This window comes from Neoarius graeffei, chromosome 22, assembly GCF_027579695.1.
Source record: "Neoarius graeffei isolate fNeoGra1 chromosome 22, fNeoGra1.pri, whole genome shotgun sequence".
Classification (NCBI taxonomy): Eukaryota; Metazoa; Chordata; class Actinopteri; order Siluriformes; family Ariidae; genus Neoarius; species Neoarius graeffei.
This window is the reverse complement of record NC_083590.1, coordinates 10,685,156-10,712,993: the sequence shown is the minus strand read 5'-3', so window position 1 is coordinate 10,712,993 and position 27,838 is coordinate 10,685,156. Positions and strand designations below refer to the sequence as shown.

At 42.6% G+C, this 27,838-nt stretch overlaps 2 protein-coding genes and 1 long non-coding RNA gene across 11 annotated transcripts in view; 2 read left to right on the top strand and 1 right to left on the bottom strand.

Moving 5' to 3' along the window:
* The window catches only part of LOC132870621 (NACHT, LRR and PYD domains-containing protein 3-like), a 627,732-nt gene that overhangs the window by 274,073 nt on the left and 325,821 nt on the right, over positions 1-27,838 (top strand). The window contains exon 11 of one of the 9 annotated variants that reach the window (XM_060904345.1): positions 23,089-23,262. The exons of the other annotated variants lie outside the window; for them this stretch is intronic. Coding sequence (XP_060760328.1) covers positions 23,089-23,262 — 174 coding nt within the window. The remainder of the gene's footprint in view (positions 1-23,088; positions 23,263-27,838) is intronic. 9 annotated transcript variants of the gene reach the window in all.
* LOC132870632 (uncharacterized) lies at positions 1,030-3,739 on the top strand. Its single transcript, XR_009651156.1, has 2 exons — positions 1,030-1,786; positions 3,023-3,739. It is a non-coding gene; the product is annotated as an uncharacterized LOC132870632 (long non-coding RNA).
* LOC132871034 (nuclear pore complex protein Nup85-like) lies at positions 6,751-17,311 on the bottom strand. The gene is made up of 5 exons (XM_060905190.1): positions 17,243-17,311; positions 14,248-14,399; positions 13,996-14,113; positions 13,455-13,555; positions 6,751-6,851 (listed from the first exon to the last, which is right to left on the bottom strand). Exons 2-5 carry the CDS (start codon positions 14,285-14,287, stop codon positions 6,751-6,753), a joined length of 360 nt encoding a protein of 119 aa, XP_060761173.1. The 5' UTR covers positions 14,288-14,399; positions 17,243-17,311.

The window sequence follows — 27,838 nt, the reverse complement described above, 5'->3', positions numbered from 1 at the left end:
AACCACTACACCACTGTGCCGCCCCTTTTGTTGATTTTGAATTTTAATAATAATAATAAATGGTAAATAATGTTCCAGTCCATCTCTGTCAGTGGTGATTTGCTTTAAGACGACACTGGAAGCCCGGCTTCCCCTCACATTTCATTAAAATGCAGCAATGAAACATTTCCCAAAGTCTATATTTTATTCATCAGTCTTGGTGTCGTTCAGTATTGAGTGAATCAGATTGATGGAGTATCTCACTGCAATATCACGCTGTTTGTTCATTAAACTCACACTGTTTATTTCACCAAAATGTCTATCTCGTCATTTTGAGCCCCGCCCAGACGCACCGCTTCACTGGGAGGGAATGGAGTGTGGGCGAGTGTGTTTTCACAGGGGGAAAAATCTCACTGTGGATTGGACAATGTGGGTTTTTTTCCCCCTTTTTGTTCCACCTGGACGCACGGCTTCTCCTTATTATGATTGGTCGATCTCTCAAAGGGGTGGAGCCTTGTCACCGATTGCCAATCAGTAAATCAGGAAAGAACATGATTGACATCTCAAACCTAAACACATTGGAGCCTGCAGTGGTGGAATAATCTGGCAATATTTCAGATAAATTGTAAAGTTCTGTTTGATTATTTACATTCATTTCTGAAATTTGTTTCTGATTGTAACTCGTGAGCTGTAACTTCCTTCTTCTGATCTCAGCTTAGCTACTTGATATGGAATGGTGAAAGAAAAGCCACATCCATGGGAGACACATCTCTCTCTCTCTCTCTCTCTCTCATTTAAAGGCACAGAAAACAAATCTTGATGTTCATAAACTGAGGCAGTGAAGTGTGTGTCATTGTGTCTCTGCAGGTTGTATGATTGTGGTGTCTCCGATGAAGGCTGTGCTGCTCTGAGTTCAGCTCTGAGATCAAACCCCTCACACCTGAGAGACCTGAATCTGACTGGGAATAAAATAGGAGACTCAGGAGAGAAGCTGCTCTCTGCTCTTAAGGATGATAAACGTTACAAACTACAGACACTCCTGTAAGTAATAACCTTTTTAGGCAAATGTTGGGGGATAATAATTTAATTTCTTCATCATTTTTCTTTAATTTCAGTAAATGTCACATGACCAGGCCATGAAATGAAGCCAGTTTTAGAAATTTTCACTGTTCTATTTAATCTGACTTTTTCCTCCCAGTTGACTTTAATGCTGTTTGTTGTTCAGTAAAATTGATTTAAAATTCATCTGAAAGCAGAAGATGGAGTCAGTCAGAGTCTCCAAAATGTCCCGTCTGAGTGCATGAGAGTGATTGTAAATGAACACCTCGTCTCCTTGTGACACCCTGCTGTCTCTGACTTCATCCTGCTGCTTTTGTCTGAATAAGGGTGTATTCAGACCAGGATAGTTCGATAGTTCACTTGCTTTGGTCCGAACCAAATGTTTTGTTTTTTTTTTTCATTTTGGTGCGGTTCGCTTTCACACTGTATATTTTAGTAAGCGGACCAAAATCTGTCAGCAAAGCCACGCGCCCTGAGGTCGTTCAGCTATTGGTCAGAGACGACACGCGCACAAAGCGTTAAGTTCAAAAGTAGTCATGGAGGCTTTCCGTGCTGTTATTCTTTTTAATGTCATCAAAGCTATATGTTTTTTCCAGTTTTTACTGTTTTCACAATTGTGCGATTACTATGCTGTTGTACAAGTAATTTATCAAAGACGACTTCAAAGGGCAAGGCGGCTACGGAGGATAGCGCTGATGAGCGCACATCATGTTGTGACAGTTCTGGCTCTTCACGCAAGACGGAGGAGGTATGTGTCGGGATATTCGCCTTATCCATCGTAATAGATGAATTTCTTTTTTGCGTCGCTAGTACCGCCACATTTTGAAAGAATGTCCCTGATTTTAATGTAGGTCTGACGGAGTTTCTTCACTTTTAGCCGACATTGTTCTGGGGAGCGCGTGAACCCCTTCTCCTTCATTTTCTCACTGAATACAGCAAACACGTCGGCATTTTTGTGTGTTCTCTCCAAAAGCTCAGATATGTGGACATCTGCCCATATATCCACAAGGGTACGCATTTCTTCCTCGGCCCACGTTTGCCCCCTACTCATTTTTTGTACTCTGTAGTCTAGCCTACCACTGGTCTGAATGACTGAACGACTGTTGTAAGGTTCCCTTGACAACCGAAACTGTTTGCACTTTGCGGTAGAGTGTCAAGACTCTGTTTCCCATAATGCTCGACAAACGACGGAAGCTCCCGAGGTACAAAAAAGCAAAACTGTCAGATTAGGTCCGGTCTGCTTTCACACCTCCAAAAGGTCCGCACCAGGGTTCCTTTGGTCCGGACCGAGTCCGACCTTGCAGCTCGGTCTCGGTCCGCTTGTTTGGTCCAGACCAGAGTTTGGTGGTTTGTATTCAGACCAACCCAAAAGGTCCGGACCAAGGGAAATTTGGTTCGTTTGGTCCGGACCAAACAACGTAGGTGTGAATACACTCTAAGATGATCTCGGCTTTTCCCTGTTTCTGATCAGCAGCACACTTTCTTCTCGACTCTCCTCAAAACTCAGTAAAATGATCATCTTTAACGCCACACTGCCACTAATAGGTGATTTAAGGAGTCACTTGACTCACTCTGACACTCCTTCCTGCTCTCCACCTCCACACCGTGTCTTCTGTCGTTCCTGTAAAATTCACCTCGGCTTCTTCTTAAAGTCTGCACTTAAATCTACATGTAGAACAAGAGATCAAACCCACCGCAGTGTTAGTTACTGTTTAAAAAGCTCCAAAGCCTGTGATTGGATAAGAGCAGTGATGTGATGGGAAACGTCTGCTCACTTTCCTGTTAGATCTTGTGGAAGTTCTCGTTTGTTGGAGCTCAATGTTAGAACACGGATATTATATAAGACTGAATAAATGTTGAATTAAATTATAAACGGGAGATGATAATGTTTCTCTTGGAGCAGAGATGATTACATGCTGTTGGTCATGAAGTACCACAGTCCAGTGTGTGGGGATTAATCCAGATGTTTTTCTTTTATTTTCAGTTGGTGGTGAACATCTGTGCATGTGATGAATACTCTGGTGTTCCTGCATTTCCATGTTGAGGAACAGACAACACATTCATAAACACATCAGTCATTTAGATCTGCATGAAACTGCCTGGACCTCAGTCCCTTAAAAACCCTGAAAGAGCAGGTGAAAAAGCACAGGGACTCGAGCTGAACCCAGTCAGTGGAAGAGGGAGCTGAAATGGACAGGAACAGTTTCAGAACATTGGTGGGATTCTCACCTGACAGGATCGGCATTTCAGGAGTTAATCTGAGGCCCTGAGGAGACTCAGCACAAGGCCACATTTATCACTTTGTCCTTTGGTTGGTGTTTAATGTAGTTTAGATCTTTTTATTACAGGATCAGACCGAATCTGTTCATAATTTTCTCTGATATGAGATCAGTGCCCCCTCTTACTTTAGTATACACGACTTACAGTATTTTTACAGAATTGAACCAAATACATTGAGCAAATAATTATATTATTCAGTCTAGTTATTTTTGTTGTATGAAGTTTATGTATGTAACATGAATTTTGTAGCAATAAAGTTAACTTCTGTATCAGTTATTCAAAATATATAAGAACTTTATGTGGGGGCTACATTATCTGTTACTTCTTGGGATTTCAGGTGTAATGCTTAAGAGATTGAGAAACACAAACTGTTTTTGTAAAACCAATAACAAGCATTTTTTATTAAATGTCAATATTTTCATTCAGTCTATATACAGTACAGTGAGAATGTGAGGGCTTTGTGCCAACTGATGTAACTGCAGAGTGTGTGTGTGTGTGTGTGTTAGGCCTTGACTGTTCCTTCCTTCACAATGGCCATCGCCAGGTTACGCGCCAGAGCCAATCGCAGCAGCTCCAGTTTTGTGGACTCGACCTCATCCTCCTCCTGAAACAAACACCATTTCATGTACTGTATACAACAGAGCTTCTTCAATTCTGGACTCGAATCACCAGCTTCTGACCAATTAATGTTCTCCAACAGCAGTGCAGGTTTATATTAATTGGACTCGTTATAATACGTTATTGTTTCTATAGTAACGGCTCATTCACAGAGACTCGTACAACGAACACTTCACAAACATTTAATGTGTGTTATCGTTGATATGGTGAAACTAAAAAAAAGTAAGGACATGTTTCTGTAACACTAATCAGGGATGTGATTTGGGGCTGGTGAAATTATCTGAAAATTTTAGCCGGGGGTCTGGGGGCCACAGGCCCCCAGCTGGTCCAGGGCAGCGCCCTGGTGGGGGGACAAGGGGGGGCAAAGCCCCCCGAAGCTCCTGGGTTCTGGGGTTTTCTGACTTAAAAATTGTACTAAAATGGCAAGCGCAAACACAAGAAAAAACTTGTCATGATTAACAAATTCAAGCCAATTTAATGGTCAACATGTAACTCTGAGCCCTAAATTCAATGATTCTTAACTGACAAAGCCAAAACATGAAACCTAAAAATGTCATTCTAAATTAAATCTGCATTAGAATAAATAGAAAATTGTATAAGGAAATCAAAATTTATACTTTCAATTACTGTAGAAGTTGAACATACCTAAATGTGCCTTTTCAAACAAACATGATGCAACATAAGAATTCATCCACAAGTCTTCACGAACTCTCAAAGAAAGAAAGATGCTAGCATCCATGTCCAGTTCCAGCATATCAGTCACTTTTTTTTCTGCAGTTTCTACTCTAGCAATGTCAACTTCATATACATAACTCTATAGTGTTCACTCACCAAAGGACAATCATAACTCCACAGTGTTCATTCACTTAAGGATTTTCAAAACTACTGTGTTCACTCACTTAGGTTTTGTTTCTATTCAGGGCTCCAGCCCGACTTTGCATGCTTGTAGCTCGGGCAGGGGGGGTCCCAGCATCGCCAAACTTGACAGCCAGAGTCCTCTGTCCTCCCCCCAAAGAACCAGCGTGGGCAGGGTGCGCCAGCCTCGGGACGAAGAGCCACGGTGCTCGGCTTAGGTTTCGTTTTCCCATTGGCGGCTCCAGCCCGACTTTGCACGCTCGTAGCTCGGTTGGGGGGGGTCCCAGTATCGCCAAACTTGACAGCCAGGGTCCTCTGCCCTCCCCCCAAAGAACCAGCACAGGCAGGGCACGCTAGCCCCGCGGCTCCGCTTAGGTTTTGTTTCTATCCCAGGCTCCAGCCTGACTTTGCACGCTCGTAGCTCGGGCAGGGGAGGTCCCAGCCGCCCCAAACTTGACAGCCAGAGTCCTCTGCCCTCACCCCAAAGAACGAAATCGCTGAACAAATGTCTCACAGTCTTATGTCCAAAGTCTGTAGCAACCTCCTTCTCCAACCATTCCCAGCGGAACTTGTTTTTCACTATTCTGTCGATTTCTTTAACTCGATTTGCATCTTTATGCTCGATCACGGAGGCTGCCATCTTTCAACTCTTTGTTTGAAGCGAGCTTACATACAGCTATCTAACAAGCGCGTTTATTTTTTGTTACAGAGCGATGGGCCAATCACGTACCTCGTTTCATCTCAATGACGGAATTACTGAAAGTCGGAACGAATAGGATACGAATGCGGATTTTTGAGCAAAAAATCTGAAAATTTTTTCTTCAAGTTTTGAGATGAAAAAAGCAGAATTCCGCGAATTCGCGGAAAAATCACATCCCTGACTGATGGAAGGAGTCTCCAGTATCAGTGCTTTGGAACAGTCGGGGTGAAGGTGGAACTAATATCTTCAGGACAGAGGAGGTTACGATTCTGTGCAGTTTCTCAGTCACACGACAATAGAAAAAAAAACAGTTTATCTTAGAGAGACAGAAAAGAGGCTGGTGAGGGAACGACTGCTTATAGTTGCTATACTGCAAGTGAGAACAGAAACCAACTTATTCCTTAAGTTTTTTTTTAATTATTTTTAGGATATGGGGGGGGGGGACATATCTGAAATGGTTCTTTAATTAAAATTGTAAACTTTTAAATTGCTGTGGGACAGAACACTGACAGACGTGCCTCTTCCATTCTGAAATTATTTTGTTAAATAATAGTGTCAAAAGTATATTTTCATAAAACTGCCCCCATAAGTGACTGTTTGTTCTGATCATTTATATTCCTCTTAAATATTAAAATTATGACACAATAACAACTGAAACTCAAATCAAATCAAGTTTATTTGTACAGCGCTTTTAACAATAAACATTGTCGCAAAGCAGCTTTACAGAATTTGAACGACTTAAAACATGAGCTAATTTTATCCCTAATCTATCCCCAATGAGCAAGCCTGTGTCGACGGTGGCAAGGAAAAACTCCCTCAGACGACATGAGGAAGAAACCTCGAGAGGAACCAGACTCAAAAGGGAACCCATCCTCATTTGGGCAACAACAGACAGCCTGACTATAATATTAACAGTTTTAACAGGTATAACCCTCAACTGTCCTCATGGGGCCGTCCTTCACAGGAAACTCAAAAAAAAAAAACTGTGATTTTGTGCGTTGTACCTGTAATCGATGCTCTGGTTTGAGCTCACTGTTATCAGAGGTCAGCTCTTCCAAACAGAACAGGAGTTCATGGGTCTGATCCACTGAAAAGATCACCTACACACACACACACTGATTACTTCAGAAGAAATTACAAATATGAAATATCACATTCATATTTAACTTTCTTGAATGGAATCTTCCTGAAGTTTACATACATGAGGAGCACACATACCTCTTTTTGCTCCAGTAAGGGCAGGGCGTCCATGAGCAGAGTCATCCAGAAGCTATCTTTGCCGTCATGAGGGACAGCAGGAGCTTTGCTGCCTCAGTGAACAACTTTTCTCCATACAGCCGGTGGAATTCTCGGTACTTTCCTACACACACACACACACACCTTTATTACAATGTTTCTGAGGACTTTCCACTGACTTTTGGACTAATGTAGCTAAATAAACCTAGTTTTTTTTTTTTCCGTTTCCGGTTGAGAGTACATCGTGCGCATTCTGGCTGCCGCTTCTCACCAGAGCTTTCTTTTTTTCCCCTTTCTTTTTCAAATTTTCATTTTATTTACTTATTTTTTGTGTGTGTTTGTGTAGTTTGATGTTTGAGTGTTTTGTCCGCCGGTTGTGGTGTAGCTCCGGACCCAGTTTTGGGCGTTGGTTTCCCTCCAGGCCTTGGTTTGCCGTGGGCGATGCCTGCGCTCCCAGCTGTGGACTGCAGTGAGCTCGCTGCTCATTTAACATCGTGGTTGTCCAGCGCTCTGCGCTTTAATGCTTGGCGTGATGTTCTGAGTGATGTTGCTCGGTGGCGTCACGGCGGCTGTGCAGACGGTTTGGGACACACCAGCGCTCTGCGTGGCGGAGCTTCTGTGCTCGCTTTGTGGATCCATGGCGTGGTGTTCGAGCGATGTGGCTGACGGCGTCACGGCGGCTGTGCTGGAGATGTGGGACTCGTTTTCATGCGCCTTTTGGTGGGACTGTGGCTGCTACACCACTGGAATTACATCTTGACCCCTACTTGCTGGACTTTTTACTTTTATTTTTTATTATTTATTCATTTATTTATTATTTTTCATTGTTATTTTTTTCTTTGTCTATAATTGTAAAGCGTCCTTGGGTTTTTTGAAAGGCGCTATATAAATTGAACTTATTATTATTATTATAAATGAATCCATACTGGCACCCAAACACAGCCATAGCCTTAACTTTAGTAATTAAAACGCCACCTGGAATTAATTTTTCAAACAGAATTTTTTTAAGGTTTTTTTTTTTTTTTTGCAAGGACCAACTGAATGCTGGTTGTTCATGCAAGTGAGCACATCCCCATTGTATTCAGCCAAATCAGGTGACAGCAGAAATCTTCCTAGATTTTTTTATTTTGATTCTCATTTAAAATATAAAATAGGGGTCCTTATTATTTTAATGTTATTACAGTTAATAATGACAGAACTAAATTTTCCCCACAGAGATGTACTCCTAAAGGAGCCTGAGATGCAGGACTGACAAGCACCCCACGCAATAGGACAGACCTACTGATGACAACCTTGGAAAACTGTCAAAGTCTACAACAGAAACTTGTATCTGCAGCAAGGTTTTCAAGAACAAAAGGTGGCCTTAAAATCCATCAGGCCTGAATGAAATGCTTGAGCAGCACAGCTCAAAAGATCCACTCCTGGTGAGAAACAGGAGGAGCTCATAACCTTGGAGTGCCCTCTGGTTCCCAGCAAAGTAGTTGAGCAGCATCAGATCAAATGGCCCCCAGCAAGTCAGTACAGAGAGAGGGGCATCAGTTTGATGAGAATGTGTCCAGAATCAGAGAATCAACAGCAAAAGGGAGGTGCAGACAGACAGCTTCAGATGATGAGCACCATTGTCAGTTTTGCAGCCGAGAGGTTTGGTGTTGAAAAGGACAAGGCCACCAGACAACTACACCATGAACTGAAGGGCAGACACCATCCAGCAACTGCAGCAAGAGCTCTGGACTCTGGCAAGACCATACAAGATGGCACCAAAGGAGGAGAAACCACCACTGGCTGAGCTCCATAATATCATCAGGAAGCAGCTCACAACCCAGCGCAGAGCAGAATGGCACAGGAGCTGGAGAAGACAAAGAGCCAGGAAGCGAACTGCATTCATAGCCGATTGTTTTGGATTCACAAAACGTTAGGTCAGAAATGTATCAGCTGTCTTGCCTGCTCTAAGGATAAAGTAGCCCACTTCCTGTACAACACTCTGAGTGACCCTAACAGAGAGCAAGAGTGAGGACCCCACAGAGATTTTTGGACATACCATCTCTTACACGGTGGAGTTCATCCATATAAGGTGTATAAGCACTGCCCAGAGCACCTCAGAATACTCTAGAAGATTCTGTGAGTGATTTGATGAAGGGGCACTGTAGCAAAACCATTGGATGCAGGCAAAGGGGATCTGGAATACCCAATGAAGAAAATTCAACCAAGCTGGAGCAGTTCAGCTCCATCTTGCTTCTCAGTGTGGATAGGAAGATATCCTTCAGAGTGCTATCCAGAAGGATGACAGACTTCCTCCTAAAGAATGCCTACATTGATAGCTTGGTACAGAAAGATGGCATTCCTGGAGTTCCAGGGTACCTAAAACACACCCGAGTTGTCACCCAGGGAGGTGGATATCAGAGAGATGCACAAAGTGAAGGGAGACCGAGTTGTGTTTTGGCTTGACCTTGCCAATGCATATGGCTCAATAACCCACAAGCCATTTGAGACTACCCTGGAATGACTCCATGTACCCAGTAAGATGAAGGACCATATCAAACTACTATGAGAACTTCAGGCTTAGAGTCACTTCCAGGAATATGTCATCAGACTGGCACCAACATGAAGAAGGGATCATAATTGGGTGCACCATCTCTGTTATTCTCTTCACCCTTACCATGAAAATAGTGGTCAAGGCTCTCCATCCATATCTGATGTTCGGCAACCCCCATCAAAGCCTTTATAGGCAACCTCACAGTCAACATATCATTGGTACGTGGTGGGAGATGGCTTCTCTAGGGCCTGGAAAAGCTCATCTCCTCAACAAGGATAAGTTTAAAGCATGCCAAATGCATAGCCATGGTGTTGAAGAGGGGGAAGTGGTAGACAAGTTTCACTTCTATTTGGATGCCACTGCAATCCCATCCATCGTCAAGAAACCAGTCAAGAGCCTAGGCAAAACCTTTGACTGTTCAGGGATGCAGATGCAATCCAAGCAACCAACAAGGAGCTTGAGATTTGTCTCACCAGAATAGACAAGTCTGACCTACCTGGCAGATTCAAGTCATGGTTTTACCAACATGGCATTTCACCTCAAGTCCTCTGGCCTCTGCTGGTGTACAGGGTAACCTTGTCAACAGTGGAGACCTTGGAGAGGAATATCAGCAGCTATCTCTGCAGACAGTTAGGTCTGCCGTGTAGTACAAGGTATGCAGCATTATATGAGAGGAGCAACAAACTCCAGCTCCCCATCAGCAGCCTCAACGGTTTATGGTTTCTTGCAATAGAGAGGCAATGTGCTATTGGGACTCCAGGGACATTAGACTGGCTTCAGCAGGCAACATAGTGTGGACATGCAGGAAGGGGAGAGCCCAGGAAGGCCTGGAGATAACAGAATCTCAGCTACAGTGGTGCTTGAAAGTTTGTGAACCCTTTAGAATTTTCTATATTTCTGCATAAATATGACCTAAAACATCATCAGATTTTCACACAAGTCCTAAAAGTAGATAAAGAGAACCCAGTTAAACAAATGTGACAAAAATATTATACTTGGTCATTTACTTATTGAGGAAAATGATCCAAAATTACATATCTGTGAGTGGCAAAAGTATGTCAACCTCTAGGATTAGCAGTTAATTTGAAGGTGAAATTAGAGTCAGGTGTTTTCAATCAATGGGATGACAATCAGGTGTGAGTGGGCACCCTGTTTAATTTAAAGAACAGGGATCTATCAAAGGCTGATCTTCACAACACATGTTTGTGGAAGTGTATCATGGCACAAACAAAGGAGATTTCTGAGGCCCTCAGAAAAACTGTTGTTGATGCTCATCAGGTTGGAAAAGGTTACAAAACCATCTTTAAAGAATTTGGACTCCACCAATCCACAGTCAGACAGATTGTGTACAAATAGAGGAAATTCAAGACAATTGTTACCCTCCCCAGGAGTGGTCCACCAACAAAGATCACTCCAAGAGCAAGGCATGTAATAGTCGGCGAGGTCACAAAGGACCCCAGGGTAACTTCTAAGCAACTGAAGGCCTCTCTCACATTGGCTAATGTTAATGTTCATGAGTCCACCATCAGGAGAACACTGAGCAATAATGGTGTGCATGGCAGGGTTGCAAGGAGAAAGCCACTGCTCTCCAAAAAGAACACTGCTGCTCTTCTGCAGTTTCCTAAAGATCATGTGTACAAGCCAGAAGGCTACTGGGAAAATGTTTTGTGGATGAATGAGACCAAAATAGAAATTTTTGGTTTAAATGAAAAGCGTTATGTTTGGAGAAAGGAAAACACTGCATTCCAGCATAAGAACCTTATCTCATCTGTGAAACATGGTGGTGGTAGTATCATGATTTGGGCCTGTTTTGCTGCATCTGGGCCAGGACGGCTTGCCATCATTGATGGAACAATGAATTCTGAATTATACCAGCAAATTCTAAAGGAAAATGTCAGGACATCTGTCCATGAACTGAATCTCAAGAGAAGGTGGGTCATGCAGCAAGACAATGACCCTAAGCACACAAGTCGTTCTACCAAAGAATGGTTAAAGAAGAATAAAGTTAATGTTCTGGAATGGCCAAGTCAAAGTCCTGACCTTAATCCAATTGAAATGTTGTGGAAGGACCTGAAGCAAGCAGTTCATGTGAGGAAACCCACCAACATCCCAGAGTTGAAGCTGTTCTGTATGGAGGAACGGGCTAAAATTCCTCCAAGCCGGTGTGCAGGACTGATCAACAGTTTCTGCAAACATTGAGTTGCAGTTATTGCTGCACAAGGGGGTCACACCAGATACTGAAAGCAAAGGTTCACGTACTTTCGCCACTCACAGATATGAAACATTTGGATCATTTTCCTCAATAAATAAATGACCAAATATAATATTTTTGCTTCATTTGTTTAACTGGGTTCTCTATCTACTTTAGGACTTGTGTGAAAATCTGATGTTGTTTTAGGTCATATTTATGCAAGAATATAGAAAATTCTAAAGGGTTCACAAACTTTCAAGCACCACTGTAAGACATAGGCCTTTGGTGGGTATGGCGGCTAGACAGGCAAGGTCTGGAGCCATCCCACAACCTACCTACACAAGGCCCATGGCAGTGACTGATGGTAACTAGTCCTGGAGGTGGTGTGGGCAGGAACAAACCACCAGGATGGTAAGTATGCAGCAGCAGGGAGCATGGACAAAGTGGGAAGGAAGATCTCCTGGACTGATATCTGGCAGGTAGAACCCCAGTGCAACAAGTTCATGGTTCAAGCTGTTTATGATATCCCACCTAAACCAGCAAATCTCCACAACTGAGGCAAGGGTGATTCTCCAGCATGTCCTCTGGGAAAGGTTCACTTAAACACATCCTCAACAGTTGCCCAACAGCCCTGGAGAGGGCTGCTACCTCTGGCGACAAAACCAGATGCCGAGGCCAACTCCAAAACCATGGCCAACAACAAGCATGTCCGCACCCACAGGAATATCACCTTTGTCAGGGCTGGTGAGTAGCCTCAGTCACAGCTTAGAGCAGTAGTCAGTCTGCTCACCAATGCATCAGACTTTGGGAGGTAGCTCAAGTTCCCAGACCACATTATGAAAACTTCAGTGAGGCCATACATGGTACCATCATTAGCCTTGCCAAAGCAAGGGCTCCTTAAAGAGCTGACAGTTCCCTGGGAGGAACGCATGGAGGAGGCAAATGAGCAGAAATGGTCCAAGTACCAGGAGCTGGTGGATCAGTACTTGAGGTGAGGCTGGAAAGTGCACTTTGAACCCAGTGAAGGGGGTTGTTGAGGCTTTGTTGGCTGCTCACTGCGCAAGGTGTACACACTACTTGATATCACAGAGGCTGCAAAAAGGAGACATCAAGTGCACCATAGATTCTGCAAAGAGAATCTTCAGATGCCTTTGTATCGGGGGAGTAATTTGTGGGCCAATGCTGCTGGGACACAATCCACAGCCTGATCAACCCTGCCCGTGTCACCTGTGCAAGGGTGTATGAGGCTGAAAGAACCAAAACATTTAATGACCTCAGGAAACATCAATGATGTGCCCCAGCACAGACTAGGACGCATCTTTGAATCCAACCAATATCTCTCTAATTTTCAATGCCGGTTATGGCTCCAATTAAGGTATACTGAGAATTATCTTCGGCAGCACAGTGGTGTAGTGGTTAGCACCATTGCCTCACAGCAAGAAGGGTCTGGGTTTGAGCCCAGTGGCCGATAGGGGCCTTTCTGTGTTGAGTTTGCATGTTCTCCCCCCATCTGTGTGGGTTTCCCACACAGTCCAAAGACATGCAGGTTAGGCTTACTGGTGGCTCTAAATTGACCGTAGGTGTGAATGGTTGTCTGTCTCTATGTATTAGCCCTGCAATGACCTGGCGACTTGTCCAGGGTGTACCCCACCTTTCACCCACAGTCAGCAGGGATAGGCTCCAGCTTGCCTGTGACCCTGCACAAGATAAGCGGTTACAGATAATGGATGGATGGATGGATGGATGAGAATTCTCTCCATTGTATCATGTCAAAATCCTGTGATTTTAATTATCTGTGTCATTTCTGAGTGGACGTGTTGATATTTCATGGAGAGAAAATCTGTAATGGTTACATCATTCACCTTTTTTTGTTAAATCTATATGAATAATAAGACCCAAAAGTGATTTCCAGGTGCAATGCTGAGGTGTTTCAAACAGGGAGAGAATTGAGGAAAATGTTTTACACACGTGCACGCACACACAAACACTTTCTCTGCAGGTACCAAGGAATGTGAGTCTGTTGCTGAGGAGCATGGCAGGTCTGAGGTTATCGATAAGATCCAGATCAGAAAATGAGCCACGTGTGCAGTAATCCTGCAGAAACCTGAACAGCACATCATAAGTATTAAATTCAAATAAAAAGAGCATAATGGTGAGTATTATCTATCAGTGTTTACCGCAGTCATGTGTAAACAAATTCTAGCACAAAAATCAGGGCTAGGTATCATTTGAATTTTCCTGTTCTTATTGATTTCAAAATGGCAAAAATAAATAAAATCAATAAAAACCTCATGTTTAGAACAAAAATATTTTTACTCTTGGGCGTTAAATGATTGTTCAGTGTTGTAACGTAGACTGGTCCTGGAAGGTACCTACATACGGCCTTGCAGACATGTAGCCTTTGCTTGTTATAATAAAGGGTTATAGTGTTTAGGAACCACTTAGCAGATCCAAATAAATAAATAAATAAAATGAATTTAAAACAATTTTTTTACACAAATTTTTGTGTTTTTAAAAAAACAAAACAAACCCACACACACCTACCTCTCAGAGATGAGGGTGGCAAAGGCTGCATCTTTTGCTCTGATACTCCAGGACAGAGCAGAACCCAGTCTGTTATTACTGAGAGCCCTTTTAGCCATGATCTTACAGATACTGTGCACTGCCAAATACACACTTGCACAAAATTCCATAAGTATAACAATTATAAATTACAGCAATTGCATAATCCCTCACCCCACCACACTATTTAATTCAGATCACCACACTAGTGTGTGTGTGTGTGTGTACACCTACCTTGCTCATTCATCTGTCTCTGTTCACAGATCCTGAGCATCTTCAGCGCTTTGCGCTCCGTCTCCAGTGGCACTCTCTCAATCTGCAGCTCCAGATACACACGGCCAAACTCAGGGCAGTGATCGAAATAATCCACCGCCAGCTGCCACAGACTGACACACACACACCCCAAGTAGAGCCAGGTGTACAGGTCATAAATATGGTGTATTTAATGCAATACTATAAAAACACAAACGGAATAATCAAATTTCTCCAAGAACTGCTGTGGCAGCAGAACTGTGGTTGAGCGTCACCTGTAGAGACAGAGGAGGCGGGTCAAACTGGCATGTTATACGTGATTCTTACCCGTTTCTGCTCATGGCAAGTTTACTTATTGGTGTATATGTGCTTTCAGTGATTCCCGTAGCCAGAGAGAGAGAGAGAGAGAGCGCACAGGCTGAGCAATACTGAGCCATGTGTGCATGAAGAAATAAAAGTGCTGAAAAGCAAAAACATAGTCAGAATGACAATAAAGAGCCCTTTTTTGAGTTGTCGCCAGCCAGTCTCCTCATTTTCCAGAGGAACCATTGAAGTGTCACACTGGTGCTGAAACCAGGGATTGGAGGAAGAGTTACCATTACGGAATCCTCACCCCTCACCAAAATTATTCAGATCATCAGCGGCATTCACCAGACCCAGCATCAGGCCCTCCGCACACTGTGCATGGAGTGGGAACCTTGCTTCCAGGCCCTTCTCCAGGCCGAGACAGGTGGGCAGCCCCCCCAAGTTTGTTTTGTAATTGTAAAGTGACATTGGGTGTGAGAAAAGAGCTATATAAGTTAATTATTACTATTATTAAGGTGGCACGGTGGTGTCGTGGTTAGCACGGTCACCTCACCGTAAGAAGGTTCCGGGTTCAAGCCCCAGTGGTCTTTCTGTGTGGAGTTTGCATGCTCTCCCCATGTCTGCGTGGGTTTCCTCCCACAGTCCAAAGACATGTGAATTAGGTCAACTAGCTACTCTAAATTGCCCATAGGTGTGCATGTGTACCCACCACCAGATGAGGGTTTGGGTCCCTTTGGTGTGCTATAATCACCCAACAGAATTCAGGGATGCTAGTTGATAGCTTCCTGGATCACCAACCCTCAACTATGAGGATGGCAACAGACAGACAGGTTATTATTAAAGAGCCTGGTCCAGTGGTTGGTACACCACCAGCAACGGTCATTCCCCATGTCATGCTATTGAAGACGGGCCCACAGGACAACTCCGAAGCCTTCTCATTGAGCTCTTTGAGCATGCCACAGAAACATGGGGCTGGCCAAATGCACAGTGCATTTACTGTTGCTACTATCAGGGGAAGCCCAGCTCCAGCTTCCAGTCATGAACCTGATGGAGTGCCCAGACCTCAATTTCGCTATTTTGATGGGTCAGCCGCATCACTGAACAGCACTTCCATTCATTGATATTCAGTGAGCTTGGCCACCTGTTTCGCCCAATGGCTCCGAATTGCCTGCTGAAGATGACTGCTGGCAGATGAGCGTGATGCCAAAAGACCTTGTGACACTGGAGCAGTTCGTAACCTGGCTACCTGAGGGAATGGCAGAATGCTTCCAATGCCACCGTCCAGCATCACTGAAAGAGGCTATGCAACTCACAGAGGACCACTTTGTGGCATTTCCAGGGGCAGGTGAGCGCACCCCCCTCTTTCTTGCCATCATCCTTCCCCCTTTTCTCCACACCCTTCCCTTGTCCCTGCATTATGGAAATGGGAGCCAACTCTCCTGAAACTAGGGTTCCTCTCCACTTTTCATCCACCCCTTCTGCTTCACCTTTGATGTCTCCTCCAACTCCCTCTCCACAGGTAGAACCTATAGAGTGTCACACCTACCAGGACCAGGGCAAAGGTTTGCAGGCATGGCAGGAAAGCTGGGCATTTCCAGCATCAGTATTCCCTCACAGAAGCAGGAACCCAGCTCCAGATCACTGTCACACCGCAGTAGGTCCTTAATCGAGCAACAATGTACTGCATGTTGGGGCTCTCTGCTCAGATCATGCCCTGCTCCAATGGCTCAACCGTGTACATGCTCCACATAACAATGCCAATGTGCAGATCCCTTATTGGTATATGGCACTTTAGCCATTCAAATTCAAGGTGGTCAACAGACTAGGAGCACTGATGGTGGTGGTGGCGGATTACCTCCTCCCCCCACTTTCTGGTGGAAATGGTGGCAGGCCATCTGGTCTGAGCTGGGTGGTGGAGTTATGTGGCAGTGGGGGTGTGGTCAAGCGTCAGTTGTGGATGGAGAGAAGCCAGCAATGTGTGACGAGTCTCCCCGTCTTATCACCACCAGTTTATTTTTGCACATTCATGGCCTCCCATAACCAGGGTGGGGTGGGAATGGAGAGAGACTTGTGTGTGTTTGTGTAAGGAAATGAAGCACTGAAAAGAAGTCGAGGACAATAAAAAGTATCCCTTTTTGAGTTGCCCCAAGCCCACCTCCTGTTTCCATATTTTACACCAACTAAGACTCAAAGTGTTACAATGGCATTCTAAAGTCGAATTCTTAAAATGTTCAGGGTTTTAATGCCTTTGAATATGAATGAGTCTTTCATGAGGCACTGTCACAGAGTGAAAATTATAAGAATAAGCACAAATTTTATTAGATCCAGTAATGATTGAGATGCATTACAGTTATTTACCGACCCATGTTTTTGCCCCTTATCACTGATATTTAGCTTGACTACATGTTCCTGAGGGAAAGTGGGACAAATGTGTGAATTCCAAAAAAAAAAGTTTCTGATATGCTATGAACGCTCACTAAATAGAGTACTACACCATGGTAGACAGGGCACTAAGTGTGCCCCATAGTACATTATTTGAGATTCAGCAACAAAAGAAACTAATACACACTTTGTTCAGTGATCTGTGCAGCAGTATGGATGTGTTTGCTGCGTGTTGTAGATGGCGGTTGAGCACAGGGTCAAGTGTGTAACATGACGACAGACGCCTCACCTGTGATGAGAGAAGAGTCCGGAGGCGTACTACTCCAGCACCAGGAACTCCCGCAGGTTAGAGCCAAAACTAAAAACACACACACACACTTTGAGCCAAATGCATTATCAACACTTCAGAAATAACCACTGCCAACAGAACGAATAATTAAACCATCAATATTTACTCTTATTTTATTTTCACCTCATTTAATCTGTCTATTATTATTAGCATTAAATACTCACTCCCCTTTCTTGCGATTTTGTATCTGAAATATTTGACACATTCTTCACAGCTAGTTGGGGCTTACAGTAGAACACCTAAAACATGTAATGGTCGACAGGAGTTTGTGATATTTTGTGACTGCATTTACACTAGAAAAGCTACAATTCTCAGTTAGTGATATCTGCTGCTGAGCGCTCATCCAGATTCCATGATTTTAGGTAAAATGCATTCTTTAAGGAGTAGGCATGTACAGTTAACAGACATTGAATGTATGTGTCAACTTCTAAATTACAGAAACATTTCAATGATTTGAAATATTTTCATGTTATAAATACTGCCCCCCCCCAAAAAAAAACCCAACCCACACGTTTTCAATTCTTTTAATAAATATTCTATGAAATTTTAAATCTCAGAATCTAAGAACAAAACAAATAACCCTAACAACAACAAGGCAAATAATACTTAAATGATAAAGTGAGGGGAAAAAAGTTTAAGTTTCAGATGCGGAATGGACAAAGGCTAGATGCTTCAGATTTTGGGCGAGAGATGGTGAGTAAAGAAAGAACAAGGAAATACGGGGAGAGATTAAATACAGATTCTGTAAGGAGAGAGGAGGAGGTCCTGAGGAAGAGACGAGCAACTTATGGATAGTGATATGTACATTTCCATGCTGAGGAACAGACAACACATTCATAAACCCATCAGTCATTTAGTTCTAACAAATGAAAGAGACTCGGAGACGTGGTCAGTGTGTGTTCATGGTGCACAGTAAATCAGACTGCACACAATTCTACACTGAATGTGGAACAACTTGTGATCTGCATGAAACTGCCTGGACCTCAGTCCCTTAAAAACCCTGAAAGAGCAGGTGAAAAAGCACAGGGACTCGAGCTGAACCCAGTCAGTGGAAGAGGGAGCTGAAATGGAATGGAACAGTTTCAGGACATTGGTGGAATTCTCACCTGACAGGATCGGCATTTGAGGAGTTAATCTGAGGCCGCGAGGAGACTCACTACAAGGCACATTTATCACTTTGTCGTTTGGTTGGTGTTTAATGTAGTTTAGATCTTATTACAGGATCAGACCGAATCTGTTCATTATTTTCTGATCTCCAGACTTTTTGCTGGAATCAGATGATCAAATCCGATATGGGATCAGTGTCATCCCTTTCACTTTAGTACTATATATGTCTTTCAGTATTTTTGCAGAATTGTATCAGTGAAATTCATTTTGAATGAATATATAATATATAGTGTAGTTATTTTTGTTGTAGGGGCAGCACGGTGGTGTAGTGGTTAGCGCTGTCGCCTCACAGCAAGAAGGTCCGGGTTTGAGCCCCGTGGCCGGCGAGGGCCTTTCTGTGCGGAGTTTGCATGTTCTCCCCATTTCCGCGTGGGTTTCCTCCAGGTTCAAAGCAAATACTTCAGTACTTTCAGTAAAAATTTGACTGGACAACTTTCACTCGTATCGGAGTAACATTTGACCAGTGGGATCTGTACTTTGACTTCAGTATTTTGTCCACCTCTGCTGGCAGGTGACTGGTGTTGAAATTACAGCACTGTTTATATGTGCTCCCTCTTTTCTGAAGGATGAAAAAGTAATTAGACAAATGAACATCATCATAAATTACACCGATATTTTTATGCCTCCAACACTGAGAGGTGAAACCGGTATGTTTTTGGGTTTTCTGTCCATTTTTTCTGAAACTCTTGTTCGCACGCTGTCTCAAGAACGAGTGGCTGAATGTTTGTAGGATTTATATGGAATAATCATTGTTTACTTCTCTGATTCTACAATAATATAAATCTATAGTGTTCTATAAATGCACTCTGTAGACTCTGGAGAAACAAGTTTATTGCCCCTGTGTAGTGCACTACAAGTCTAGTAGAGAACCATCTGAGATTCAGTCTCTCTCTCTCTCTCTGATTAAAGTTCATGGTCTCTGCTGTTCTCTGTTCAGCTTCAGCTGCTGATGGTTTAATATCACACACAACCATACCTGTCAACTTTGAGGTTTGAAAAAAAGGGATATTTCCCAGATTTTTAACTCAAAATAAGGGAAAATTTCAGAAAGTCATACCCTTCACCAAAAGTGGGGGTGTAGTTGAATGGGGGGCAATTTTCTATCTAGTATTTTTGATTTCCTGTACTCTGGTGCATGTTGGCGATAGCCAAGACCCAAACTCAATATGCTTATGGTTTATAGAGTGCATTTGTGAATAAACTATACATTTATTTTTATTTGCTTTCAGTGGTACCAGTTATTTCCCAAATTAAGGGCTAAAATACGTATCTTATGTTAAAATAAGAAAGGTCATTATATAACCAGTCAATAAATTCAATTCCATTGCAATTTATTATGGTTTTACCATAATCATGGCCTCAGAACACTAGATAGATAGATAGATAGATAGATAGATAGATAGATAGATAGATAGATAGATAGATAGATAGATAGATAGATAGATATAAAATATTAAACCAAGAGTGATTTAAAATGGGTAAGTTTCAGATAGAAAATAAAATAGACAATGAGTGGATAAAACAGTTAATACACCAATTAGTTTACACTAGGCTATTTATGAGGTCTTAGCCAGGGCCCTGTACTATGAAGCGGGTTTTCTGGCTTACCAGGGTAACTTCGAGAGTAACTTGATCACGTGCAGCGTAGCTTCCCGATTAACCCATACTACGAAAGTTGGCTATGTTCAAACCGAGGTATGCTGCCATGGCAACTTACACTGCATCTCAAACCTGCTCGTCTCAGGTTATGTTCTTGGTTAACCCGAGGTTTCCGATTAACCACACCCTTTTTAAACACCACCTCTCCACCGACATTTCCTCTAGAGACAATGCCAGTGTACCTGGATGACCCGTGCGATATCGGAGCGCAGATTAGAGATGGGATTTATGGCTCTTTGATGGGATCCGCATCTTTGTGATCCGTTCTTTGAAAAGAGCCGTTCAAAAGACTGGCTCATTTGGCTCTTTTTAAATATTTATTCAGTTTTAAGAAGACAGCGTCTAAAGAAGCCAGATCCCTCTGCTTAGACAGTGACATCAATATTTCTGGACATACCTTTTATATAAAGCAACCTAGACTTACATTATTGTAACCCCTAAACGCTCATAAATAACCATTAAAAAACAATGAGGGCTTCAATGAATGTCCATGCAGAACGGCTTTTCTGTAAAAAAAAAAAGAACCCACTCAAGAACATAGTTATCAAGAACGCAAGAATATTTTATAGAAAAACACTTGTTTTACAAAAATATTTAAGTCTGAGATACAAAATAGATACAACTACAATAAATATAACACAAGAACTAGTTATCACACAAGAACATTTTAATAGAAAAAAACAAACTTTCTATATTAAAAATATTAAAATTGTAACAGGGTGGCACGGTGGTGTAGTGGTTAGCGCTGTCGCCTCACAGCAAGAAGGTCCTGGGTTCGAGCCCCGGGGCCGGCGAGGGCCTTTCTGTGTGGAGTTTGCATGTTCTCCCCGTGTCCGCGTGGGTTTCCTCCGGGTGCTCCGGTTTCCCCCACAGTCCAAAGACATGCAGGTTAGGTTAACTGGTGACTCTAAATTGACCGTAGGTGTGAATGTGAGTGTGAATGGTTGTCTGTGTCTATGTGTCAGCCCTGTGATGACCTGGCGACTTGTCCAGGGTGTACCCCGTCTTTCGCCCGTAGTCAGCTGGGATAGGCTCCAGCTTGCCTGCGACCCTGTAGAAGGATAAAGCGGCTAAAGATAATGAATGAATGAATGAATGAAAATTGTAACAAAAATAGATACAACTAAACAGTCAGATAAATAGATAAAGTTATAACAAGAACATAAGATTATTTTAATAGGAAAAAACAAACTATTAATGCAAAAAATATATTATTATTAGAAAAATAGCTACAACTAGACAAACAGATAAATAAATAAAATACACAAAAATAGAACAAACAAAATGACGATAGAATAAATTAAATGAACATCCGTGCAAAGTAGTTTTCCCACAATATTATCATTAATATCACACAACATTATAAACTATATACAAAACAATTTGAACTATTAGGCAAACAGATAAAACTTGAATAAATAAAAGGCAAATGAATGTTTGCTTGCACGCGCGCGCACACACCATTATGAATGATGTTTTTATATTTCATTTTCACCTGTTGCCAGGTGCGTTTGGCACTGCTGTTGCCTCTGAAATTTTCACAGGACATACACCAACTTAGTCAAAGGGGCTGAACAGTCAGTCATCCTAATTCATGTGACTCTGTGCACATATCAGCTTAAGTAGGCTACTCCATGAATTTACCATACCAAATTTTATTCAGGATTTTTCGGACATTAAACAAGCTATATATGACTGGGGCCACGTCGAAGGACCATTTTCTGTGACTTGTGATTGATCATGAAGCTTTCTCTCATCCTATACTTCTGTTCTGGAACATGTAGAAGGGAGAATGTACTTGCGCATTTACCCAATCGGCAATTCGTTGCCAACATGCTTGCCGCTCCTTATTGGCAGCCGCTGTGTTAGATTTTGCTCTTAATGTTGTTTTGAACTCCTCGTAGCTTTGCATTATGACAGCGCATTCTTCCTCCGTTAAGTACGGCGACCGTGCCATTGTGAACAGTGGTGATTTGCGCTGATAACCACCCCTTTAACATGAACGCACATTAACCCTGATTAGGTTAAACCAGGTTCAACAAATCAACTTCATAACTGGCGTCGTAGTACCGTTTAACCCCAAACAAGATAACCAGGTTTTGTCAACCCCGGTTTAGCGGGGGAACCCTGGGTTACTTCTGGGTAGGTTAACCTCCGTTTGTAGTACAGGGCCCAGGACATACTTAATGTAAACATGTGTAGCTTACCTTTGATTATTTGGGAGGCTTTCGTTTTCCCCATGGAAAATTTCTTTGCGATGGAAGAGTCTGGGAACATTCCAGCCATGCACTTGTTGAAATCATCAAAGAAAGAGAGGCTAATGTTTTTCTTAGCTATTAGCATCGCCATCTTCACCTCAGACCTAATCAGTGTTGCCAGATACTGCTGACGTTTTCCAGCCCAAAATATGTTCAAAACCCGCCAAAATGCACTTGAAACCGCCCAACTTGGGCGGTAAACCGCCCAATCTGGCAACACTGGCCCTAATCACTTGTTCAGCCTCGCCTCCGGACGTAGTTATGTAATGACTGATGCCTGAGAGGGCGGGGACGTGAATTCATGGCCCGACTTCCTGCTGTAAACTCCTGTCAGAGGCGCGTCATGAATTCTGGACCTACCGACTTTTTTATATTGTGAAAATACGGGACTTTTATATAATGTGAAAATACGGGATATTTTCAGGAAAATAAAAAAACGGGAAGACAGCGGGAAATAAGTCAAAATAAGGGATTTCCCGGGAAAAACGGGAGGGTTGACAGGTATGCACACAACAGAGGAGAGAAACTCAATATAACAGTATTATCATTATTAATCACACTGTTAATGAGAATAAACAGGTGATATTAAATCCTCATGACATTCTGAATAATAAAATTGATTTTACACTCCTCATCTTTAAAATAAGAATTAAACCAAGATGAAAATCTGTTGATGAAGTGTGTGTCATTGTGTCTCTGCAGGTTGTGGGATTGTGGTGTCTCAGATGAAGGCTGTGCTGCTCTGAGTTCAGCTCTGAGATCAAACCCCTCACACCTGAGATACCTGGATCTGACTAATAATAATCTGGGAGACCCAGGAGTGAAGCGTCTCTGTGCTGTACTGGAGAATCCTCACTGTAAACTGGAGACACTGGGGTAAGATCATCTCTCTGAGAGTCACATGACCTGCTCCTCAGTAAGACCCATTCTCTAATAGTGAGACTGAAGCAGAGGTTTTAGGTTCATCATCAGTGTCCTGAGGAGGAAGATTGTTTCTGTTCACTACACACTGATGATTTGTCACAAAGTCTTTGGGTCAGATGGACGTATGTGAGAAGCTGCAGCACAAAACGGGACTTGATCCGACTGCAATGTGTCTGAACTCACTGTGAAATTTACTACAACACTGTAACTAATCCCACAAACTGCACCTGAGACTCAAACTAACTGCCCTCTGTGTGAGCTGCAGGGTTTAAAGCAGCAGTGACATGGTGGAAATGATCTCAGGAATATAGAGTTTAAAAACTAAAATGAGACTTTAATGCCACAGAACTGATGCAGTGAAAAAATTAAATAGATAAAAATGACTTTTAAATAAAAATTAAAAAGGAGAAAAGAACTTCCGATAAACTGAAACCCATGGAAACAATCCTTTTGTTGATTTTTGAATTTTAATAATAATAATAATAATAATAATAATAATAATAAATGTTAAAATGGTGAATAATGTTCCAGTCCATCTCTGTCAGTGGTGATTTGCTTTAAGACGACACTGGAAGCCCGGCTTCCCCTCACATTTCATTAAAATGCAGCAATGAAACGTTTCCCAAAGTCTCTATTTTATTCATCAGTCTTGGTGTCGTTCAGTATTTGGGTGAATCAGATTGATGGAGTATCTCACTGCAATATCACACTGTTTGTTCATTAAACTCACACTGTTTATTTCACCAAAGTGTCTATCTCGTCATTTTGAGCCCCGCCCAGACGCACCGCTTCACTGGGAGGGAATGGAGTGTGGGCGAGTGTGTTTTCACAGGGGGAAAAATTTTGCTGTGGATTGGACAATGTGGTTGTTTTTTTTTCCCCCTTTTTGTTCCGCCTGGATGCACGGCCTCTCCTTATTATGATTGGTCGATCTCTCAAAGGGGTGGAGCCTTGTAACCGATTGCCAATCAATAAATCAGGGAAGAACATGATTGACATCTCAAACCTAAACATATTGGAGCCTGCAGTGGTGGAATAATTTGGCAATATTTCAGATAAATTGTAAATCTAAAGTTCTGTCTGATTATTTACATTAATTTCTGAAATTGGGTAATGGTTAGCACTGTCTAGAGAGGCTGTACGAGAACAGGCTGAGAGCGAGAGCGGGCTGAGAGGCTGCGCGGGAACAGGCTGAGAGCGAGTGCGGGCTGAGAGGCTGCACGAGAACAGGCTGAGAGTGAGAGCGGGCTGTGAGGCTGCGTGGGAACAGGCTGAGAGCGAGAGCGGGCTGAGAGCGGGCCCGGGCCGCGGCTGAAGCCTCAGATTTTCCTGCTGCGCTGCTGCCACCCCGCTTGTTCTTCCTGCGCTTCTCTCCTCGCTTCGCATTGCTCAGAAGCTGAAAGGGGCTAAGAAGCTACCAGTGGGCGTGTTGTCATGATAACGGGACGACATGCCACCAAAAAAGAATACAGCACAGGTTGAGGAGGTCGATGATATTAAAAGATCGCTCGACATGTTGACGGAGGAGGTTTCTGCTGTTAGACAACAGCAGAAAACCATCATGAGCCTGGTGGAGGAAGTTAAAGCCTTGAGGCTACAAATCACCGAGAAGGACAAGCGGATTAACTTGCTGGAGAACCGGGTGGCCAATCTGGAGCAATATACCAGAATGAACGACATCATAATCACCGGCTTGGAAACGAAACCTCGTTCATATGCACGGGCAGTGACGATGCAGAACGGAGAGGAGCCGAGCGAGGAGGACGCGGCATCGGTGGAGCAACAGGTGGCGGCGTTTCTCCGCTCAAAGGGAGTTGAGTTAGACAGGGAGAACATCGAGGCCTGTCACCCGCTCCCAAGGAGAAACGAGAAGACTAATGTAACCAAGGGTTGCAGAATGTGTAGAATAACCAATACATTTCCAGTTCATTGTTGTTTTAATAATAAATTAAGCAGATTTAAAATGGATACAGACAAATATTTACAGAACAGTATATGCATAAAACATTTACATAAATAGACCTAAAATACTTACCTTTTCTAAGCTAGAAATGGACAAAAAATTATGTTGGAGCGCCCTCTACAGGGTACATGTAGAGAGGAAGTGTAAAAACGAAACTTAAGGAGAGAGCTTTAGAGAGACAAAAAACAAAGAAATCCACGAGTAAACCGCTGGTGAATTCTGTGAAAGAAAGATTGGTAAACGAAAGTTTAGAAAGATATCTGTGATACAATTTGAGTTGTAGACATTTGGAAACGTTTTTGTTCAACCGTAAGCTGAATTTATTTTGGAAGAGAAGACGTTTGCCGTTGTGTGAGTGCTGTTCCTAGGCCGTACAGCCAGCCTCTCCAGTGTGTCGTATCAAACCTAGTTAGATTACTTGAATTGTTTGAAGAACGAAGATTTCCGAACAAGGAGTAAGAAAGTGTAAAATATTTTGAGAACTGTATGTTTCAAAGTCTCCCTACTGACTGGTTTATTGCTGAACGTGGACAACGACGACGGAACAAGATGGCGAGCCACCCCCCAAAGAACAAAGACAAGTCTCCATGCGGCGGATTCCACTGAATCACCCCCCACTACTTGGATAAGTACAAATCTTGGGAAAGTAAACAGAGACTACCAGTTGAAAGACTAAGAATTTACCCATAGCAGACAAACTGATTTTAGGCTTTAATTTCTTTTTTTTTTTTTTTTACTACGGAGGTGTAAATTTGCTTAGGCTGTACGAGATTGTTAACGTGAGTTTTGATTTGTAACCACGCAGGGGTTAGGACTGTGTGTATTTTGAATGTGTATTTTGAATGTATGTTGAGTTCATGTTAAAGACTGAACTAAGTTGAAGCTTAAGAAAACTAATTAGAGTACTTATTAGATTAACCTATTTTAGAGTTAGAATATTAGCTGAAAAACTTTAGGAACTAAAAGAGATTTTATTTCCTGTACAAAATAAGGATACTAGAACCAAAACCCGTTTAAACTAAATAACATTAACATAGATATTAATAGGACACAAATAGGAAACCAGTAGGGTTTTAATAAGGAGTTTATTTGAATTTTTGTATTTGTATGCTTCAAGGATTCTATTGTCTGTGTTGTTTCTTATTTGTTATGTATTTTTCCATCTCTTAACTTCGTATATGTCTAAATATCATTTCTTAAGTAAAATTTTGAAACTTACCTGCGTTTGACTGCCTCCTGAAAAACCACCTAGAACTCTTCTGATCGGCCCAAATTGAGACACAGGTTACACAATTTGGCGAGCCAGCCAGGAGGAGTGCAGTTTAAATCTTGATTTAAAGAAAAAAATCTAAACGAAATAGATTTGCTTGACTAAAGATAAATCATTCTGCCAAAACCAGAACTGAAAATGGAAGTTGTCATGGAAAAAGGAGTTAAAATCCCTAATGCTGCTCTAATTAGGGGGGTAACAGGTACAGATAAAGATGAAGAAATACTTGACTTTCTAAAGAAATATGGTTCAGTTGACAGAGTACTTCCAATTACTGATCCAAATTCAAAGTCAGGGAGATCCATAATAGTTAAATATAACTCTGGGAGAGCTGTACATGGTCTTCAGTCCCTCTTACCTTATACTCAGCAATCCAGTAGTGACCCTGGGGTGACATATACAGTTGTAGCTTTATATGATGTATACACACAGGAAACTGGAAAAGACATGACTCAAGCTTACCTAGACGAACTCAGATCTTTATCAAAAAGTAGTGGAAAGGGCTATGAGGACATCCTGAAAGAGATGTTATCACAGATTACTGAAAACATTACCACTGAAAGAACCCTTGACCCAGCCATTGGTGAAGATGAAGTTGCAGTTGATGACATCACAATTCCTGCTTCGCCCAGGGTTGACATCATTGCCCCTGTAGAATCACAGACGCCACGTGTTTTGCACAATAGTCTAGTACCTACAATGCCAGTAGTGCAAGCCTCAGTGACTCCATCCCTCTCTAACAGTGACCTAAACCCCCCAGACATTCAGAGGGTTGTAGTAGAACACATTGTACGCAGTAATGATTTAATGGCTCGAAGCCACCTACCTGCCAGACTCCGGACCTACTCTGGTAGGACCCCTCGTCCATCTAACGAAGTTGATTATGATACCTGGCGTGCAAGTGTGGAGCTACTCTTACAAGACCCAGCTGTGTCTGACCTGCAAAGAGTACAGAAGATATGTGACAGCCTGTATCCACCAGCTTCTGATATCATTAAATCAGTTGGTCCTGGATCCCCTCCAGCAGATTATGTGAAATTACTAGATTCTGCTTTCTCCACTATGGAGGATGGCGATGAGTTATTCGCCACGTTCATGGGCATTTTCCAGAACACGGGTGAAAAGCCATCAGCTTACCTACAGAGACTTCAAGTTGCACTGACCCTAACAGTGAAACATGGTGGTGTGCCACCTACTGATGTGAATAGGCACCTCTTAAGGCAATTCTGCAGAGGATGCTGGGATGATGCACTGATTGCAGAACTACAGCTAGAAAGGAAAAAGCAAGAGCCGCC